Below are 21,779 nucleotides of genomic sequence, written 5' to 3' on the forward strand. Positions count from 1 at the left end.
AATACTTACTATTTCTTGTTTTAATTACAGAAGAATTATGTGAAAAATCCTAATCATTCAGAAGCATACTCTCTCCTTGTTTTCCCAACCAAAATCCTTCTCTCCAGAGAAGCAGGATGGTGGCTAGAATTTTTTCTATGCCTACATAAACGATAAGCATACAAACCGGAATGGGACCATAAATTGCATTATTGTTTTACAAGTTAGATTTTTTTCATTCTATATGGCAACATCTTTCTATGTCAATGCATCTAAACCCCATCCCCAAAATGTTCACACTAGATACGTAATACTTTTGTAATTCCTTTTTCACAGGATAAATCCTAGTTCATTTGGCCATCAACAGGGGATTGATGGACATTTAAAGTTGTTTCCAATTTTACTCTTTTCTAAATAACGCTGACCATGAACTCTCGTAGTGTTTAAACAAGAAAATCAAGTGAGAGAGATTCAGAAACTGTGAGATTGCTCAGGGTTGCTGGGGAGGGTTCCCTGCTTCTCTGGGCTTCTTTCCCCTCCTCACCTCCCTTCTCAGCAGAGCCCCAAGGGGCAAGGACACTGATCCAAAGCCCATGTTTGTTTCTGCAGTTCCCTGCTCTCTCTCACCAACTGCTGATCAGTGAGGTCCAAGTGAAGTGATGATGATAAAAGGATCCTTTAGACTGTAAAGCACCCGGCACGTGGGAGGGGTTGATACTGCTGTTATTATTTCCAATCCAGAGCAACAGTAGCTTTGGTTACATGGCTGACAGCAAGTGGGATGTAGCAGGTTTGAGGAGGAAGAGCATGGAGCCGTGAGCCAGCAGACCTGGGTCCGAGTCCCTGCTCAACTCGAACTGACAAGTCATGTGACCTTGGCCAGCCCTGCCTGCTGGGGGAATAAACCCACCCATCTCATGTGTCCCTGGTGGAGCTCAAAGGTGACAAAGCCCAGAAGACAGCCAGCTCATGGTCCGGCTCTCAGAAAGGGTGTCCCACTCCAGGGAGGTCTCCTCTGCCTCTGCGGTCATCCGTGTGGACCAAGTAGGAGGCTTTTCTCTTTTCTGATGCTATTTACTCTGCAGTTTGGGCATGTCACGTGGTCCCCGGCCTGCAATGGCACATCAGTTTGTGGCTCCACGGTGGCATGTGAGACCTTTGGGCAAGAAGCCAGTGCTGACGGGTGGCAGCCTCTTCACATGGCTTGATTTTATTTAATGCGGTGCCCATGGGTACCGCCGGCCTCTGACAAATTGCCGTCTCCGCCCTGCCACATAGGAATGACTGCAGGCCCAGCTCCTGTTTCTACCCCTCGGGCTCCATCAGAGGCCTGGCTGGGAGGGCGGCACAGTCCCCCTCCTCCCTCCTCACGGGTGGTCATTTCATTCATGTCCACCTGGAGATTGTCACTCAAGGAAGTGAATGTTCTGCACCGGGGAGATCCCAATGGGAGTTAACATCATTCCCAGAGGGAGAAGAATAAATCTTAATAGCCTCTCTTTCTCTCACCGTATTTTTTCTTTTAATTCTTTTCTTTTTCTTTTCTGACTCTCAAAGTAGTACAGGCTCATAGTAGGAAAATGGTGTAACATAGAGAACCCCCTAAAAAGTCAAAAAAACAAAAGTCTGTAATTTCTGCTCTTGTTAACCTTTGAGCCTTTAGACAATAAGAATTTCTAATATTTCTTGAGTACTCACTGTGGGCTTTGGCTTGTAAGTGCTTTACGAGCCAAATTCAGTTTGGTCTAATTCAGTTTTCTTAGTAAAACTAGTAAATGGGTAAGATTATCATCGCGGTTTTACAGATGAAGACACTGAGGCCCAGTGAGATTAAGGGAGAATGCAGGGTTTCCCGGTTGCCTAGTCTATCCTTAACCATTTGACTATACTGCCTCTTTCCAATTTCTCCTCCCCTCCCTCTCTAGTTGGTGTATCTATTTACTGTCAGGTGGTATATCAGTCACAGGTGGCACTAGTGGTAAAGAACCTGCCTGCCTGCAGGAGACATAAGAGACTCAGGTTCAATCCCTAGGTCAGGAGGACCCGCTGGAGGAGGAAGAAATGGCAACCCATTCCAGTATCCTTGTCTGGAGAATCCCATGGACAGAGGAGCCTGGAGGGCTACAGTCCATAGGGTCGCAAAAGAGACGTGACTGAAGCGGCTCAGCACACAGCACAGTGTATCAGTCAGATTCTGGCAGAAAACTCAGATGCTTTAACTTGGAGATGTTAAGAAAGCTGTGGGCAGGGTTAAGGGAACCCACAAGGGGGACCCACAAACTCATGGTGACAGAGACTGTTAGCTCCCTTCGGCCTGAATGAACAGAGGGAGGGAATAGTGTTACTGGGCTTGTGCATGGAGCTGTCACAGAGCCACTCAGCCGCCACTAGAACCACAGGGAGGGCGACTGGGGAGACCTACCCCCTCTCTGCTTCCACTCTCTGACCTCCTGCCAGTGCCTCCCGTTGACCAAAGGCAACCAGAGGTCAGCAGGCAAAGGAGTTCAAAGGACAGTCCAAGAGCTCAGCCTCCTGGCTCTTTGAGTGGGACATGGTTCTGGGGGTGCAAATGGGGATCAACAGCCCAGGAATTGGTCCTAGGGGGATGGGGAAGATGTGCCCCGTGACTTCCCCAAAAGAAAGGATGATCTTGGTAACGGTGATCATTGAAAACATCTTTCAGAAGACTCTCACTTTCTGCCTAGTGTTCTCTTTGTTTTGGCGTTTTCCACGCCCTGTTCCTTCTTCCTCTCTGCACTCCTTCCTACTGTGAGTTCCTGCCTGGTTCAGAATTCCCACAACCGTCTGGATAGAAGTTGTCAGTGTCTCAGATTTAGAAGAGAGCCTTCGTGGCTGGGGAGTGATTGTTCATGACCGTGGATACTCGTGGCTGTGTGTGCTCTCACGTGGTTCCACTGCAGTGCATATGTATGCAAAGACATGCTTCTGGGACGCATGTCATAAACATCTGTGATACACGCTCCCTTGTCTTTAGCGTGACTGTAACTTTTGCATTTCAAAGTCCTTTTGTTCTCTGAAACATCCTTTTTCTCTACATGGCCCTGCTCTGAAGTGGACGATTAGGGCCTCTCCTCCCTGCTTAACAGATGGAGAAACTGATGCTCACAAAGGGGAAGTGACTCGCCCAAGACCCATCAAATAGGATATGGCAGAACTGAAACAAGAAATGGTGGTCTTGATTCTAACTTCAGCTCTTCTCAGTGTATTTGCCTTTTAATCTTAGGAAGTTTTTCCGTAGCCAGTTTTACCCCTGGGAGAAATTAGTACAGACAAACCCCCTGAAGCTGCTGGAATGTCATGTAGTGGGACGGACGTCAAAGAGTCTTGGCACAGCCTTATGACCTTGGGCAAATCGGTAGGCATCTTTGGGCCCGTGTGTCCTCATCAGTCAAATAAGGATGATAATATCAGGAGTTTGGATGGAAAAGTTAGCTGCTTAAGATCTGATAAGTTGTCAGGACAGGCTCCTGAAGTGAGTGCAGCCCAGGTCTTTTGACTCGTCTCAGTGCTGTTCCATCCACCCATCACCCATGTGTTTTTCCATTTATCCATCTGACCCCAGTGGGTTTGAATTCTGACACTGCTGTTTACTAGCTGCATGATCTTGGGCCAGTTAGTTCACTTCTCAGTGCTTTAGTTCCTTCTGTTGTGAAATGGAGATATTGAGAGTACCTATTATGGGTTATTATGAAGATTAAATGATGTAAAATGCTTAGATCAGGGCCTGGTAAATAGCAAACTCTATAAATGTTAGCTTTGTCATTGTTATTTATCAAGAACTGCTCTAAACCCTGGGGAAAATGGCAAATGAGACAGATAAAGGTTTTTTGTTGTTGTCTTTTGGCCATGCTGCACAGCTTGCAGGATCTTAGTTCCCTGACCAGGGATCGAACCCAGGCCCGTTGCGGTGGATACACGGGAGTCCTAACCACTGGACCACCAAGGAATTTCCAAGACATAAAGTTTTGTCTTTGTGGAGTTTACATTCTAGAGAAGGAGTAGAAACAATTTGTGAACTTATGAAGAAACACATGCTTGCTTCATGGGAATAAAGTTTCTTTTTGATGGGTGGTGAAATTTTTTGAAAGTAGGTAGTAGTGTTTGTTATACAACACTGTGAATGTAATTATTGTCCCTGAATTGTTACCCTTAAAGGTGGTTAAGATGGCAAAAACAGAATAAAGCAAAACCAAAAAACCAGCTATAACCAAAAAAAATAAAATAAAATAAAATGGAAAGAGGGACCCACTTTAGACAGAGTGGTCAAGAGGCACATAAACTGAGATCCGAAGGGTGAGAGCTACCAAGAGACAGGGGACAAGCCCACTGTCCACATAGAGGGAGCAATAAGGGCAAAGACCCAAGGCAGGGGCAAGCCTGGCGTGACTGCGGTGCAGACAGAAAACCTGTGTGGCACCACTGTCGCAGTGATGGGGGCAGTGGGGGAGCTAAGCAGAGGCCTTATGCAGGGACCTGGAGCTTTGGTAAGGAATTTGCATCTTATTTTGATGGGAGGTCATTGGGGGTTTTAAAGAGGCCATCCACTTGGACTGTAATTGGATCCTCTGTGGAGAATAAGCCCTAGGAGAGCCCAAGTGGCTAAAGGGACCGTGGAAGAGATGGAGCCGCCATGCAGACAGGAGCTGAGAGTGGCTTGGACCTGGGTAGAGGTAGGGCTGGAGAAAAAGAACAAATCCAATTTACTGGACTCAGAGATGCTGAGTCATGCTAACCCTGGTGGGGGAGCTTGAGGTATAAACCAGTCAATTCACTTTTAATGTAGGGGTACAACCGCAGGCCAAGTGGGCATTGCCTCTTCCGAGCGGAGACACCCTCTCCCTCTAGGCAGCCCAGATGGAAAGCCACAGTGTCTGAAGCCTGCTTAGTGCCCCCAGAAAGTGAGCCCGGGGAGCCAGCCTGTGGTTGCAGTGTTGAAGAGTGTCAGAGGCTGACAGGCTGCTGAGCTGGCCCCAGAGGGGGCCAGGCGAGCACGCTGGGCCTTACTGGGCCCCTCACCTCCAGACAGGGCTGGCGCAGGCACCGTCAGCATTTCCTTCTCTGGCTGACCTTTCCCTTTTCTAATCCTGTGCATTCGCGTTTTCATATGTTAGTGTCATCAGTCAGGCTTTGCTGGCCTCTGTCTCTCTCTCCATCTGTTCTGGGTAGGCACTTCTTTTTTTGTTTTTGTTTTTTTAGTTGTTGTTGGGTTTGTGTGTGTGTGTGTGTGTGTGTTTTGGCCTCCTCATGTAGCACGTGGAATCTTAGTTCCCCCACCATGGCCCAAGGATTGAACCTGTGTCCGCTGCAGTGGAAACGCCAAGTCTTAACCACTGGACCACCAGGGACGTCTCAGGGTGGGCACTTCTAAACCTCAGCTTTGCAGACCACTTCCCACTCTGGCTTCCCATTACTGCTTGTCATTCTGGATCTTCTCAGGATTGTTTTATTGGGTGCCTTCTTTATGCTATTTTCCTGAATTTCCATCACCCCCCTGAGAAGGAGGGAGGAATATCTCTGTGTTAGGGTTGAGATGACCTAAGCTCAGAGGAGTGAAGTCACTTGCCCAGCGTCCCAGAGGGAGCTAGTGGGGGAGGGTTCCGGGTCTAGGTCTCACTGACCTGGGTCTGCCTCTGGCCCTGCTGCCCTGCATGGAGGGGTCCATGAGATGACTCTCCATACGGTCTTTGACGCTAGGCCTGGCCTGCAATGGCTCGGTGACAGGAGTCTTACCCTTTGCAGCAGAGTAACTTTTCTGAGTCTTGCAAAGCTGCTGCCCCCCACACCGCCCCCCGACCCCATCCATCTCCAGCTTCTTCATTTCTCTGACTCAAACCTGTTCCTCCTGCCAGCCTGTGTGGAGCTCACATTTATAGGCTTCTTGTTCCAAGAAGTCAAGTTGTCAACGCCGGGACTTCACTGGTGGTCCAGTGGCTAAGACTCCATGCTGCCAACACAGGGGCCAGAATTTGATTCCTGGTCAGTGAACTAGATCCCACATATGCAACTAAGAGTCTGCATGCCACAACTAAGACTCAGTGCAGCCAAATAACTAAATATGAAAAAAAAAAACAAGAGGTCAAGACTCCCTGTCCTCTACACATCCCTGCTTGTTCCCACATCTGAGCATTTGCCCACATGGTGACCTAGTCCAAATGTCCTCCCTGCCATCACCTGTCTAGAGTCTCCCTTTTTTCAAAACCTAACTCCAGCTCACCCTGCACTTCCTACCCTATAAGTCTTCCTTGGAAACCCCAGACCATACTCCCAATCACCAGGTCCCAGAATCTTCTAGAGGCTGAAATGTACATGGGCAAATCTAAGTCACATCCTGGGTGAGTATCATCCTCCCATGTGGCCGGGAGCTCCACGGGAACCAGCACACGGTCCTCTGGGTCTGCTACAGTGCCTGGCCAGCTTGGCCGCCCAGCAGGTTCCATCAGTCTGTGCTGACCTGGTCCTGGACAGAACTGTGCCCATGTGACTGGCTGTGGCAGAAGCCAAAGTCAGGTTCTTGGCTCACTTTCTGGGCCCCAGTGAGAGAGTCATGCCATTATCCCCAGACTTGTGAGATGAAGAAGGTTCTCCTCATCACAGATTTTAAAAATAATAATGTGATTTTCTTTTTAATTCACAAATTTTCTTTTAGGTTTAAACAGATTTTATTTATCTCTGTCTCATCCTGTCATACCAGACCATGTGCACTGGAAACATTTATTTTTTGACTTCTAGTTATTTTTTTTTAAATCATTCAAGAAATCTCCAAGTGTAGTAGAGAAAAATGAGAACTACAGTTAAACAGAAAGAAGAAAAAAAAAATTTGTCTGCCCACCTTCTAGAAACAACCATAGTTAATACTTTGCTGAATTTTCTTTTTTCTTAAAATATTTATTTCTTTGGCTGCACCTGGTCTTATTTATAGCACTCGGGATCTCTAGTTACAGCATGAGAACTCTTAGCTGTGGTATGGGGAAAGCTAGTTTTCCGTAACCAGTGATTGAACCTGGTCCCCCTGGATTGGGAGTGCAGAGTCTTAGTCACTGGACCACCAGGGAGGTCCTCTGCTGAATTTTCTGTATCTGTATGTGTACATTAGTTAAGATAGGGTCGATCTGTACAAACTGTTGTGTGTCATGCTTTTTCACTCAGGTGTCCTCCATGATTTTGTACATCACCTCTTTTCACTCTCTAGAGCAGACACGCCATCTTTTGTTTCACCAGCCCCTGGCCACGGGATTTGTCTGTGGCTCATGCCGCTGTCTTGGCTCCCAGCCCGGGCCTGAGTGCTTTTTCCTCCTCTGAGATTCTGTTGAGGTTTGCCTGAGGCAGCAGAGTGCAGCGGGAAGAATAATGGACCTGGAGCTGGGGTCTGGGGAGTCAGGAGGCTGGGTGAGGAGGAGAGTGGGCGGGGGCGACCAGGGAGAACCTGTCTGAGGAAATGACTATTGCTCTAGCCCCTTTTGCTCTCTGGGTCTTACCTGTAAAAGAAGAGGAGGAGACTGAATTATCTCAGAAGCTTCCAGTTCCTCTCATCTGTGGTTCTGCCAGCACCAAGCAGTTATGCCAGCAGCCTCTGCTGGAGACCTGGGTGGTGAAAGCCTGGGATATTTATTTAAGATTACTTGGCTGGCTATTTCCAAGACGATGCAGGCCCTGGTGAAGGTTCAGCGAGTCCAGGCTGAAATCAGACTGAAGCAGAGGCAAGAGGAGATGTCCTGGAGCCTCTGGGCTGCCTGAATCCATGAGGGGTGTGTGGATTCTGCTTCTCCCAGCACAAAATATACAGATTAGTCTGTGGATTTTTTTTTTTTTGAAGCAAAATTAAGCAAGCATTTATTTGAAGAGTTCTTCCCTGTAGGCCTTATCTAGCATAATGCCTGATATCTCCAGTGCAGGCTTAGAAGAAATCCAGATCATCTCAGTTTGACCTCATGAGGCTGTGCGCCACCGCCCCCCACGCCCCCCTCCCCACCATGCCCCCACCCCCCAACCCCCCCGGAGCAGCTCTGTGGCTTTGTGTTCTGGCATTGAGTCAGCACTTAGCGTCATGTAAGCAACAGAGCTTTTATTTAACGATGGCTTTAAGTTATAACCATAAAGCCCAGGGCAATGATGTGAGTGGAAAGCATTTCTGGGTGGGGATGAGGCCACGTGGACCAAGGCCTTCCCTTCCTCCTCATCTTAACAACAGCATCCATAACACTAGACCTTCTCATTAGTGCAACAAGCTCCAGCTTATAAAGTGCTCCGCTCATTATCCATAAGGTGGGGATTGAGGATGCTCATGACCTATCTTGGGCCCTGGAGACATTGGGTGGCTGAGTGGGGCTGCTCAGGGCCCTTGACTTTCTGTTCAGTGCCCTTTGCTTTGGGCAAGGCTGGTGGCTCCTAGAAGGCAGTGGGGGAAATAAGATTGGGGCTTGGAGCATGTGCACAGCCCAGGGTGGATCAGTATCTGTCTGCATCTGCCCGTCAAAGGCCCCCAGGGTGGGTGGGGTGGGGGAGGGACCTGCCAAATCTCATCTGGATCTTTCTCTTTTAAAGTGATGGATTCAGAGGAAGGCTCTAGACTCAACAGGTGAGGTTTCCTGCTCATTTCTGTTTCCAGGTTTTCTCTCTAAACTTTTTTTTTTTTTTTTGAGAGGTGTGTTTTCACTGAAGGGGGTCAGAAATGGATTATTTTGCTTTCCTAAAAACAAACAACTTGTGGGTTAAATATATGTATATATATATGTGTGTGTGTGTATTTTAAAAATTATGCAAGTAATTCCAAAGCGTATGAAGTTAAAAATGAAGTTCCCTCTCTTATCATGCCCTGTGGAACTCTCTTTTTCTCCTCTACCTACTTCTGAATTATTGACCTCTCTTAACAGTTTAGTGAGTATCCTTCCAGATCTTTTACTACATGTGTACAAGCACTAAGATGTTGAGATTGTTGGGGTTTATAAGGACCTACTGCCCAGCTGCTCTTTGGAATAAGCAAATTGCAAAGAGAGAAAAGGAGAGAGAGAGAGAATGACATGGTCCCATTTATATTTATATATATAAAATTTATAATATAATTATATATAAATATATTACAAAATATAATATAAATTTTAAATATAACAACTATAGTATAAAATTATATATATATATTTTATACATATAAATGGGACCATGCCATTCTCTCTCTCTCTCCTTTTCTCTCTTGGCAATTTGCTTATTCCAAAGAGCAGCTGGGCAGTAGGTCCTTGATTCTCTGAAATCTCATTTCCTGCTTCAAGGGGAAAATGATAAGAATAGTCTGTCGCAGAGATAATTTCTGAGTCCTTCGCTTTTGGGATGAGTCCTAGTGAGAAGAACTGACTGCCCGTTTGTAGCAGACGTGGGGCCCGAGCCCAGATCTCCGTCTTTGACATCATCAGGGCTATGCGTTTGTTAAGAGGACCTGTCTTACCCCTTTAGATCCATCCTGACCGCATCCCCGTGGAGTCAGAGGGCAGGAGTTATTGAGGCTTGGGGCATGAGGAGCCTTGCCTAATGTCGGGGCTGGAAGGACTGGGAGCCCAGGGCTCTTTGGGTTGAGTTCAGGTTATCCAGCATTGGCTGAGGGGCTACCATGTGCCAGGTGCTGTGGTGGGAGAGACAGCCAGGCCCAGGGCCTGCCTGGAGGTAGTCCCTGACTGTCCCTGGGGCTCTTGGCAGAGTGGGGCCCCCTGGAGAGACTCTCCTTGTCTCCAGGAAGGGCCCTGATTCCAGACCTGGGCCAATAGACTGGAGTCCCTGAGGAGCTATATGGGCAAAGGGTAGTGGGTGGGGGTCTGTGACCTCAGCTGCTGCCGCTGACCCCTCACTTCTCTGGACTCTCTCCCCATCCTCCTTTTCTGTCTCTCCCTCCTCCCCCTTCTCTCTGGCTCTTTGTCCATTTGTCTCCATCTGTCTCTCTCGGCGTGTGGTTCCTGTCCCCCTCGCTCTGTTCTGTCGTGCCCTTGCTGCCCCTCTCCCTCATCACATTCTCTCTCCTTCATGCCAATGCAGGCGTGCTGGTCACCATGACAACAGAGACAGGCCCTGATTCTGAGGTGAAGAAGGCTCAGGAGGAGGCCCCGCAGCAGCCTGAAGCAGCCGCCGCAGCGACCACCCCTGTGACCCCCGCGGGCCACGGCCATCTCGAGGCCAACTCCAATGAGAAGCAGCCGCCCCAGCAGGACGCTCGGCCTGCAGAACAGGTGTGTGCCCGGGAGCGGGGAAAGAAGGGAACTGAGGTGTACTGTTGACCCACGACATGCCGAGCACTGTGCAGGGACCATCGTGTTCATTTTTACATTTTATTCTCCAGGACCTCAGGAGATAACTATTCATTTGCCCATGATACAGTGCGGGAAATAGAGCCTCAGCAGGATGGACTCACATTGCTATAAAGTGCTGTGTGCTTAGTCGCTCAGTCATGTCCAGCTCTTTGTGACCCCATGGACTGTAGTCCGCCAGGCTTCTCTGTCCATGGGGATTCTCCAGACAAGAATACAGGAGTGGGTTGCCATGCCCTCCTCCAGGGGATCTTCCCAACCCAGGGATCGAACCCAGGTCTTCCACATTGCAGGTGGATTCTTTGCCATCTGAGCCACCAGGGAAGCACAAAGTGACAGAAATGCAAGTCAAATCTGCATCTGTGTCTGTATATATATTGACCGCACTGCATGGCATGCAGAATCTTAGCTCCCTGACCAGGAATTGAACCCATGCCTTCTGCAGTTGAAACGTGGAGTCTTAACCACTGGACTGCCAGAGAAGTTCCAAGTCAAATCTAGATCTGGTGTTGAAAAATCTGTGTTCCTTCAACCTTATTTTCCTCTTCCCTCAAGCTGTCCATTCTAGCTGGGCAGGCCTGGTGTGACTCCAGAGCAAAATTCATCATCTAAAGAGACAAGAAGGGGCTTCGCTGGTGGTCCAGTGGTTAAGAATATGCTTTCCAATGCAAGGGACGCAGGTTTGATCCCTGGTAAAGAAACTAAAATCCCACATGCACAGACTAGCTAAGTCCACACTACAGTTAAAGAGCCTGCTCACTGCAACAAAGACCTAGCACTGCCAAAAAAAGAAAAACTTAAATAAAAGAATAAAGAGACAAAGGACTTGAGGCGGGGGGTGGGTCATCTAGCCATTGAATTCACACCTCCCTCAGTTCACAAGACTAGAGAGGGAAGGGGCCCAGCCAAGATCATTGAGGTTATCTGCTGCAGAGTTAGGACTGATATGCAGGGCTCTGACCACCCTTCCTTCCATTAGATCAGTCCTAGCCACAGGTGGCTCAGTGGTAAAGAATCCACCTGCCAATGCATGAGACTTGGATTCGATCCCTAGGTCGGGAAGATCCCCTGGAGAAGGAAGTGGCAACACATTCCAGTATTCTTGCCTGGGACATCTCATTGACAGAGGACCCCGGCAGGGGCTACAGTCCATGGGGTTGCAAACAAGTCGGACACAACTTAGTGACTAAACAACAACAACAGAACCTCATGCTTGACCCAATGACAGACTGGGAAGGAGGAGGCCAAGCCCTGATAACTCGGGCAGTGTTAGTTCTAAGGAGAAAGGATAGCGCCGGCCTCTGGGTTTGGTTCTGTGGGATGCTTCTGCCTGAAGGGGAGCAGTGGCCCCCTCCTATGAACCCACCCATTGTACGCAGTGCTGACTCTCCTCCTGCACCTTAGACAGGGGTGTCACCTGGGGGTGTTCTTAGAGGGCCATGGCTCTCATTTTGGAGTCTGCCTTAGCTCCAGCTGCTTCCTCATTGCATCTCATTTGGATGAAAGGCTATGGTTTCAAGCTCATTGACCAAATCCTTCCCTTGGTTGGACCTGCAGAGCCTAGACATGGAGGAGAAGGACTACGGGGAGGCCGACGGCCTGTCAGAGAGGACCACACCCAGCAAGGCCCAGAAGTCACCCCAGAAGATTGCCAAGAAGTACAAGAGCGCCGTCTGCCGAGTCACTCTGCTCGATGCTTCTGAGTATGAGTGCGAGGTGGAGGTAGGGAGCCACAGCCCAGCCCCAGCCCCAGCCCACTGGCCTCGGAGCCAGGACAGGCCTCTGGGCACTCAGCCTGGGCCAAGCCAGAGGGCATCCATTCTTAATGGAGGCCTGGACCGACTGCCGTGAGATGATAGGCCAGCCCTCCTTTGCCTAGACCTTGTCACTAAGGCCCAGAGAGGGCTCTTATGATTGCACATAGAATTAGATGAGGCCCAGGCCTGGCACCGGGAAAAGCCTTCTTAGGGTGGCTGTACCTTGGGTAGGATTCACTGTCTAGGGGCTGATCTGTAGCCTGGTAGGACCTGGCCTCTTCTGTCTCACCGTGTAGATACCGCGGTTTCGACTAGAATCATTTTCATGTATTTATTGGATGGGGAGAGGGGTTCTTCCTGTGAACCACCCTGTCCAGGGCTCCAGGACAAACTGGTCACTCGAGGGTTCCATGGTAAAGTGTCCCCCAGGCATAGGGAGGCAACGCATGGGAAGGACTGCTCTCCACAGGCTTTGTAGAAACCCCGTGGCATGGTTCTGTCCCCCAGTGGGTGGCAGGGAGGACACCTCTTCTCTGGGGTCAGCCCTCCTGGCCCTGCATTTAGCGTCTCCCTTTCCTATATTGGCTGGAACTCCCACTCGAATTCTGAACTCTGACCGCCCCCTTAGAGGTTCTGCCCCCGTCCACATGCCATTCCCGGCTTGTCCACATGTATGGAAAAGTCCAGAGGGTGGCCTTACTGCTGAGAGTTACAAGAGCCACCAGTTCCCCCCTACCCCACCCCAACCTCTGACTGGTCATAAGGGACTAACTTACTTCTAAGCCCTGGGAGGCTGGTTCTGTCTTCTTTTCAGGGTTGGGATTTCTGTCTTTTTTTTTTTTTTTTTGATGTTTATTTCTTCCATAGAAGGGTTGCAGGGTGGACACCCAGGGCCAAAGAGAGGGATATCCTCTCCCTCTTTTCTGCCCATGCCGGCTCCAGGGTGCTGTTTCAGCTGCCCTAGGAGAGTGTGAGGGTTTGACCGAGGCCGCTTTCTCTGAAGGCCTCCTTCAAGAGAGGAGGCCAAAACCCCAAAATTCCCCTTGATTTTTCAGCCGATCCCACAGTCAGGCCTGATCCCAGTTCCCAGTGACTCTGCCAGACCTTGCAGGGAGCTCACCACCTCCCTGGAGTCCCCTGCCTCTTTGGGTGGTGACCGCTTCACATGCCTCTGTTGGTGCTCGTCTTCACACCTGTGGGTTGGGTACCCACAAGTTCTGGGCTTTGTCCTTCCTAATCCTCAGGCCTGGATGGTGCCCAGAGAAGTACCACGTGTGGATGATGGGAGCTAGGGAAGAAGGTGACTCCCACAGTGCTGCTTCCATCTGAAGCTGATTTAAGCACTATGAACAACTGAAGAAACTCTTGCTGCTTGGATAGGGGGTGCCCCCTTGGTGTAAGGGGAGGGACCGGGAAGGAGAGTTACTCTGTGACACTGAGTTCCAGGCCCACCCCTCCTCCCCTGCCCACATCCGTGACTTGTCAGGCAGCTCGTCTCTTCCTCTCACATCCAAAGTTCAGATTTTTGGTTTTCTCCTCCTTGGGTCCAACTTAGACTGTTTCTCTTACTCACTGTACAGGAAGGAGAAGTCAGTCACACCCTGACCCCACTCCAGCTTCCCCCCAAGCAGATTAAGTGCTAGGAGGACCCCAGGAGGGCTTGGACGAAGGCAGTGGATGGGCTGGGATTAGTGTCCCCCCAGGGTCCCTTTGGACTCGGCGAGCAGAGCCCGGTGGGAGACAGGAGCTCTGAGATCCTCCCCAGACGCTGGAAGCCTCTTGGGGGTTTTCATGTTGTCCTGGTGAAGCCTGGGGCACCTTCCCACCCCACCCTGACGTGTATTCCAGCCTCATGGGATCTCTGCATCTCTCTCTAGAAACACGGCCGGGGCCAGGTGCTGTTTGACCTGGTCTGTGAGCACCTCAACCTCTTGGAGAAGGACTACTTTGGCCTGACCTTCTGTGATGCCGACAGTCAGAAGGTACCTGGGCTGGGGAGCGGAGTTGGCTGGAGGGTCTGCTGCGGGGAGACGTCTTCTCTTAAGCCCCCATTGGCCTGGCCGCATGCTATGGTTTCCATCAATCCTCAGACCTTCATTAGGCACCTTGTCTGTTTTGGGGGGAGGTGGACACGACTGAGCGACTGAACTGAACTGAGACCATTTTTAAAGTCTTTATTGAATTTGTTTCAATACTGCTTCTGTTTTATGTTTTAAAGGTTTTTTGGCTGAGGGGCATGTGGGATTTTAAATCCCCGATCAGGGATCTAACCTGCAACCCTGCATTGGAAGGTGACCTCTTAACCACTGGACTGCCAAGGAAGTCCCCACTAGGCACCTTCTGTTTGCGCAACCCCAGGGTTCATCCATCCCTGTCTATCCTCAGTTCTCTGTCTCCCCTGTGTGCCGGTCCTTCCTTGGGACCTGCAAGTCAACCCCAGATGTGTGACATAGCTTCCTGGGGAAATAACCCCAGTGACTCCTCCTCACCCTTGGGACACTCCTCTCTGCATTTCCTCCTTCTCACCCATTCCAGCTACATTACCTGTTCACCGTGCTGCCTCAGGGCAATGCCAGGCCCAGGGCCCCAGGTCTCCAGTCCTGTGTGAAGCCAGGCCTCATTCCCTCACCTCCCAGTCCCAAGGGAAATGACCCAGACTGCTCAGCCAGGGAAGGATGTTCCCTGCTGGGGTGCTGTCTGCAGGGCGTTTTAGGATATTTCTGTCTCCTCGCCCTACCCAAGTCCCCTCTCCCAGCTCCCTCTAAGGACCTCTTGTCTTTTCCTGCAGAACTGGCTGGACCCCTCCAAGGAAATCAAGAAGCAGATCCGGAGTGAGTGACTTGCCTTAGTGGGAACATGGTGGGGCCTGCATCCTCCTTGGGATAATGCATTCAGACCCATGAGTTCATTTGCTCTGCGTGGCAGACCTTAGGGAAGGCAGGGTATTATTGTAAAGATGAGGAGCCTGAAGCCTGGACAAGAGGAATCACTGTCTGGAGTCAGTTAGCATGTTAGCAAAGGAGTATTCAGGATGTCAGCCCTAGGCAGCCCAGGTCTGCAAGCCCAGAAGGGACTTACAGAGTCATCTAAGACAAGGGGGCAAACTGATGGCCCTCAAAACAGCCACCCTCCTGTGCCGGGCCAGTGTTGTCTTGGGTGATCAGTGACCTTTGACTCAGAATCCTTGTCCACACTGCACTCTAGGCTGCTGCCAACTGATCGGTAGTGAACATGTCCTGTATTTAATACTGGGTAACTGAGGCCCTGAAAAAGGCAGTTATTTACCCAAGATCACAGAGTGAGGTATTGGCCACGCCAGGTCTCCAGCCCTGGCCTCCCAATACCATCCTGCACTCTTTTCAAGGCCTGGAGCGAAGACAGATGAACAGGCCAACAACCTGTCTTTTCTGGCCCAGAGGGGAAAGCAAGGCATATTGGGAGGGACAGGGCAGCCTTCAAATGGCAGAAGGGAGAGGTAGGTGGCCTCAGCCAGGGGGATATGCAGTAGGTGGGGACTTGAAGCCTGGAGGCAGAGATGCCTCCACCAGGGGCTCCGCCCCCTTGGCTGTGCTTGGGTTCCCTGGTCCCCTGGCTGGAAGGCTATAGCCGAGTCTGTTGCCATGACAGCAGGCAGCTGGGTCTAGGGATGCCAGCTGACTATGCAGGAGGGGGCTTGAGGATTCTTCCTGTAGCCTCCTGTCAGTTGGAGACAAAGAGGCAGGCTCGCAGATAGTGCCCTCTCCTCTGGGGCCAGCAGGGTCCCAGGCCTGGCCTTCAGTCTCCCCCCAGGAATGTCAGCCCCGCCGGGAAGGCTGCCCCTCATGCCTGAGAGGGTCAGAGCACATGCCGGTGGCTGAGAGTGTTTGAGATGGACCAGAGCTTTGGAAGAGCGAAGCTGCTGATAGAATCTTTGGGTCTCAGCTCCCTCCCAGGGCAGGGAGTCAGGTCTCCTGAAGTTATTGCAAAGCAGAGCTGCCCCCTTCAATCCCTGTTCCTTTCCCCAGTTTCTACTCATTCATCTCAGTTCTGTCTTCCGGGGCTCCATGGAACAATTTGTTTATCCCCTTCTCTACCCTCCCCATCATGTGGCTTGTAGAATCTTCCCCAACCAGGAATTGAGCCCAGGCCTTCAGCAGTAGGGTGCAGAATCTTAACTACTGGACCACCTGGGAATTCCCTGTCCCCTTTCTTGATTTGTGACAGCCCCAGCCTTCTGAAGCTGGCACCTGAGTTCTGATGTCCTGGCCTTCAGAGTTTGGTATATTTCCTCCTGAATCTCAGTGCCCATCACTCAGGGTACTGGGGGTGATTCCTCTACTTCTCCAGATCCCTGCATCTCCCTAGCAAGTGGGTTAATGATTCCTGCCTTGCTAGGTGGGGATGAAGTTTCTATGATGTGGTATGGACAACAGCCAGCACAGAATAGGTTCTTCACAAAGTAGGAGGCAATCTGGTGTGATGGTTAAAAGGGCAGATACAAGTCAGACTGCCTGGATTTGAATCCTGACTCCATCACTACTTCTTGTGTTAGTTAATTGTTCTGTACTCATCATTTATAAAGTGCAGGTCACCCTTATAACTAGGGTTCTTGTGAGGATTACATGAGTTATTAGGTGTTTAATACCTAGAATGTGTCTGCACATAGTAGCACCCACTTGTTTTAGCCATTGTTATTATTATTGTTAATTATGCCATTATTTTTCCTCTTTCTCTCCTTTTTTTTTTTTTGGCTGCACGGCATCGCTTGCAGAAGCTTAGCTTCCTGGGCAGGAATTGAACCCAGTGAAAGCCCGGAATCTTAACCATAGGCCACCAGGGAACTCCTCCATTATTATTCTTGAGACAGGAATTGTTTCCCCTTGAGGAGTCAGCTGTGGTCAGGAACCTAAGCTGTGGGGTCTTGGGATCAGAGGCTAGATCTGCTTTCTACCACTGGCTGGCTGGGTGATCCTGGGAGGATGACTTAACCTCTCAAAATCTTCGTCTATTAAAAGTGTACCTCAGGATCATTATAAAGATTAAATTTCACAAACACATAGAAAGTTCTTAGCAAGCCAAGCAACCAGCACTTGGTAAGTTTGGGAGAAGTGAGAGCTATGAAGATGGTAATGGTCAGAGGGACAGGATGGTAGTGGCGGTGTGGTCACCAGCCCTTCCTGACCATGGCTATGCCCTGGATGGACCTTGCTTTCTCAGTTTGTCAGGGGTCCTTTTTTAAAAAATTGAATTAATTAATTTAAACATAAATTTATTTCTTTTGCCATGCCAGGTATTAATTGTGGCATACAGAATCTTTGATTTTTCACTGCAGCACGAGAACTCTTAGTTGCAGCATGTGGGATCTAGTTCCCTAACCAGGGATTGAACCTGGGCCCCCTGCATTGGGAGCATGAAGTCTTAGCCAATGGACCACTGAGGAAGTCCCTGTTGGGGGTTCTTTCAGAACTTGGAGCCCAAAATATCCCAGGGGCCATCTGACCATTGTTCTGGACTATGGCCTTTCATCAAGGCCTCCTCCCTTCCCACCCCCCGCTTCTTAAGTGGTCATCCCTTTTCTCGGCTCACAGAGCTTTTCTCCAGCTAAAACCTTGGCCTTTATTTTTCTTTACTTTTTAAATGTGTACCATTGATTTTTCGTAGCTAAATGTGGAGGTTAACATTTATCCCCGTGAAATGTGTTTTGTTACTTTTAGCCCATTATATTTGCCTTTCAGTCTCGTTTATAATCCATTTGAGATGGAGTCAACATCAGATAGGACAGAATTTTGCAAAGTCTGTTCTGAGAAACATTAATATGGAAGGAGGCCCTGTGACAAATGGATGCTGCAGGTCAAATTGGCTTTGGAAACTCTTGAATGCATGCCCCCCCCCCCCCTTTAAGAGGTGCAGGGCACAGCAGCAGAGTGAGAGCTCTGAGAAACCCAAAGTCAGGAAACCTGTTTAATGTGGTACTTTCTAGATTAGCTATCTTCCCAGTAATGTCCTGGGCACAGACTTTGGTGTAGAGGAGAGTGGGCTCTGTAGCCAGGTGGCCAGGGTGGGTCTGAACCTTAGCATTGCCACTTCCTAGCTGGTGACTTTGGACTGGCCATTTTGCTACCTGGGCCTCACCATCCTCGTTTACAAAATGGGGGTGATGGTAGAACTTGTTTACTGGGCTCTTGTGAGGTTTAATGATGTGATGTTTGTAAAGTATTTAACAGCATGTCTAGCATGTACCGCTGGTTTTTTCTTTCTACCTTCCTTCCCACTGCTAGTTCACAAGTCTTTTAATCTGGGCCTCAGTCTCCTCGTCTGTCAAGTGGGAGTAATGTTCCAGGCTTTCTTACGGGTTTGTCCTAAGATTACAGTCATGGGAAAACTTTGAAAAATTGCCCATGAGATGGTACATCCGGGCCACCCACTGGGAAGATGGGGCCCCTCTGATCTCTTCTCCCACCTGCTTCTCTCAGGCAGCCCCTGGAATTTCGCCTTCACAGTCAAGTTCTACCCTCCTGACCCTGCCCAGCTGACAGAAGACATCACAAGGTGAGGGCTGGGGAGGGGTGGTGTTGGAGGGGGATGGACATGGGCCCCTGGGAGACACGAGATGGAATATGGGTACACAGTGTGGAGGGCAAACCCAGATGCCCACTGAGGCCATGCAGACAGCATCCCCAAGGGAATCCGACTCAGTGCAAGAGAGAGTGATGCAAGCGTAGTGGTCTATGCAGTGAGTCCTTGACTTCGGAGGGGGAGGAGTCACAGGGTGCGGAGGGTCTCAGTGGGAATTCAAGAGGACAGAGCCCACCTAAAACGGTCCCTGTTCCCCTTGGCAATCACATGGGCATCGGACCCTATTGTTGGAGGAAAGCTAGATTTGAGAGTAAAAGACACGACTGAGCGACTTCACTTTCACTTTTCACTTTCATGCACTGGAGGAGGAAATGGCAACCCACTCCAGTGTTCTTGCCTGGAGAATCCCAGGGACGGTGGAGCCTGGTGGGCTGCCGTCTATGGGGTTGCACAGAGTCGGACACGACTGAAGCGCCTTAGCAGCAGCAGCAGCAGCAGCCACAATTTTAAAATGCTGGCGACTCATTTAAACTTTCAAAGCATATGATGTGGGCCATCTCTGGGTAGGATAAGCCAGACACATCTGAAGGCTGATGGGCTGGGTGGACCACCCGGTTTTGACTATGGGGATAAGGAGGGATTAGAACACAGATGCCTTTGAAAGTGGGAGTTTGGTCCTGTGTTTTGAAGTGTGGTAGTCAAATGGGTCGTATGACATCCCCAGGGAGGCAAGCCCAGGCTGCTGGAGTCGAATCTGGATTGTGGATGTAGGCCTTGTGCCTCAGGGCCAGTAGATAAGAAGGCTTGGTGATTAGAAGAGGGTGTGAAGCATCACTCACGGGGCTCAGCCTGCCTCTGGAACCCAAAACAAGGAGAGGACTTTCTCTTATCTAAGTGTGTTAGTTGCTCAGTCATGTCTGACTCTTTGCGACCCCATGGACTGTAGCCTGCCAAGCTCCTCTGTCCATGGAATTCTCCAGGCAAGAATACTGGAGTGAGTTGCCATTTCCTCCTCCATCTCTTTATCTAAGCCCCTTCCAAAGAGATAGTCTTACTTCTTGATATCCTGGGGCTGTGTCAAGCCTACCACAAATAGGATGTGCTTTGGAGCTACTAAGCCAGTCCCTGTCTCCCACTGGGTCCCTCTCTAATCTCTGCCACTTGCCAAGCAGTCAGCCAAGGTCAAGATACTGACTCTGGTCTTGAGAGATAAAACAGATGTTCCTGGAATAGATCAAATCTGAGGCCTTGGCCTCATTAGCCCTGCTCTAATTCCTGAGGTCAGCTTGGGGCTAGGGTGGCAGCAGCAGGGTCTAAACTTCATTCCTGACAGGGCTGAGAGCTTTAGACCAAGACAACCCCCACCCTTCCTTGTCTTGCCCACTGTGCCTCCCCTCTTTGTTCCTGGACATTGGGACACCAGGAAAGAAGTTAGCCCTGCCCAGTATGGATGGCCTCAGGTAGTAGCAACTATTTAGGTGTTTATTTTGGGGGGAGGGTACACTGCGTGGCATGCAGGATTTTAGTTCCCCAACCAGGGATCAAACCTGTACCCCCTGCAGTGGAAACCAGTGGACCACCGAGGAAGTCCCTGTGGCAGCTGTTTAACAAAAAAATTTAAACCCCAAATAAACTGGTTAAAATGACAAAGTGACTGGAATGAAAGACAAGTCTGTGTACTTGGCAATGATTTCTGAATTTGGAGACTTTTGAATGAAATGCCCATAAGCCCACCCTTGGTGCCTGTGATGTTTGAGCTGCTGTTGATTCTGAACCGCAGCCCTGCCTCTGAGCATACACTGAGGCTCCATGTACTTTTTGCCAGAGCTTTAGTTCTGACTGCAAGATCATGTCATGGAGCAATGCAAACTACTTAAAAATAAAAGCCACTTAAAAGATACAAGTAATTGGAAAAAAAAAAATGGTGAGACATGGCAAAGCGGTCAGGGAGGTACTGCAGGCTGAGAATGAACTGGAACATTAAAAAAAATACACAGTAACTTAAAAAGCAGTAAAAATTTGTTTGAAATGGTTCTAAAAATGGTAAAATCATCCAAGTGTGCATGAAAGTTACAAAAAGTCTTGAAAGTTATAAAAGTGGTTGGAAATGTTTCTTCTGAGCCAATTTGGTTTTTGCCAATTCATTTAGAGCTGTAGCCAAATTAAAAAGTTCTGAGAATACATCGGCAAACAGGTTTTTCCCGATGGTGGATTATGGTACCGAAGTTAAAGTGAATAAAATCAAGTCGCACGTGCTGACATGGGAAGGGCTCTAAGGCACCCAGCTGAGTGTGAGAAGGCAAGTGAGCTGCACAGTCAGATGTTGCATTTGCTAGATTTAGCTGCTAAAAACTCCCCATTAATCAAAACCATGTGCATTTTAAAACTTTATTTTATTGAAGTATAGTTTCTTTATAATGTTGTATTACTTTTTGCTGTACAGCAAAGTAATTCAGTTATATGCACACACACACACATGTATTTTCTTTTAAATGCTCTTTTCCATTATGGTTTATTTCAGGTAATAGTTCCCCATGCTATCCAGTAGGACCTTGTTGTCTTTCTATTCTGTATCTATTGATAATAGTTTCAACCCGTGAATCTGCAACTCCCATTCTGTTCCCCCTGTGCCACCCCTCCCCTTTGGCAACCAAGTCTGTTCTCTGTGTCTGTGAGTCTGTTTCTGTTTTATAGATAAGTTCATTTGTGCCATATTTTAGATTTCACATGTAAGTGTTATCATGTGGTATGTCTTTCTCTTTCTGACTTACTTTACTTAGTGTGATACTCTTTAGATCCATCCATGTTGCTGCAGATACCATTATTTCATTCTTTTTTATGGCTGAGTAGTAGTCCATTGTCGGAGAAGGCAATGGCACCCCACTCCAGTACTCTTGCCTGGAAAATCCCATGGATGGAGAAGCCTGGTAGGCTGCAGTCCATGGGGTCGCTAAGAGTCGGGCACGACTGAGCGACTTTACTTTCACTTTTCATTTTCATGCATTGGAGAAGGAAATGGCAACCCACTCCAGTGTTCTTGCCTGGAGAATCCCAAGGATGGGGTAGCCTGCTGGGCTGCCATCTATGGGGTCACACAGAGTTGGACACAACTGAAGTGACTTAGCAGCAGCAGTAGTCCATTGTATTTGGTTGGCCAAAAAGTTCATTTGGGCTTTTCTGT

The 21,779-nt window shown here is 49.2% G+C and overlaps 1 protein-coding gene across 16 annotated transcripts in view; it reads left to right on the forward strand.

The window, feature by feature from the left end:
• EPB41L1 (erythrocyte membrane protein band 4.1 like 1) overlaps window positions 1-21,779 on the forward strand; it is a 133,420-nt gene that overhangs the window by 66,391 nt on the left and 45,250 nt on the right. For all 16 annotated transcript variants that reach the window (XM_069548480.1, XM_069548481.1, XM_069548470.1 and 13 more), the window contains 5 exons: window positions 10,018-10,208; window positions 11,844-12,008; window positions 13,921-14,025; window positions 14,832-14,874; window positions 18,496-18,571. In XM_069548480.1, coding sequence (XP_069404581.1) covers window positions 10,032-10,208; window positions 11,844-12,008; window positions 13,921-14,025; window positions 14,832-14,874; window positions 18,496-18,571 — 566 coding nt within the window. In that variant the 5' untranslated portion in view covers window positions 10,018-10,031. The remainder of the gene's footprint in view (window positions 1-10,017; window positions 10,209-11,843; window positions 12,009-13,920; window positions 14,026-14,831; window positions 14,875-18,495; window positions 18,572-21,779) is intronic.

Source organism: Ovis canadensis, chromosome 13 (genome assembly GCF_042477335.2).
Source record: "Ovis canadensis isolate MfBH-ARS-UI-01 breed Bighorn chromosome 13, ARS-UI_OviCan_v2, whole genome shotgun sequence".
Classification (NCBI taxonomy): domain Eukaryota; kingdom Metazoa; phylum Chordata; class Mammalia; order Artiodactyla; family Bovidae; genus Ovis; species Ovis canadensis.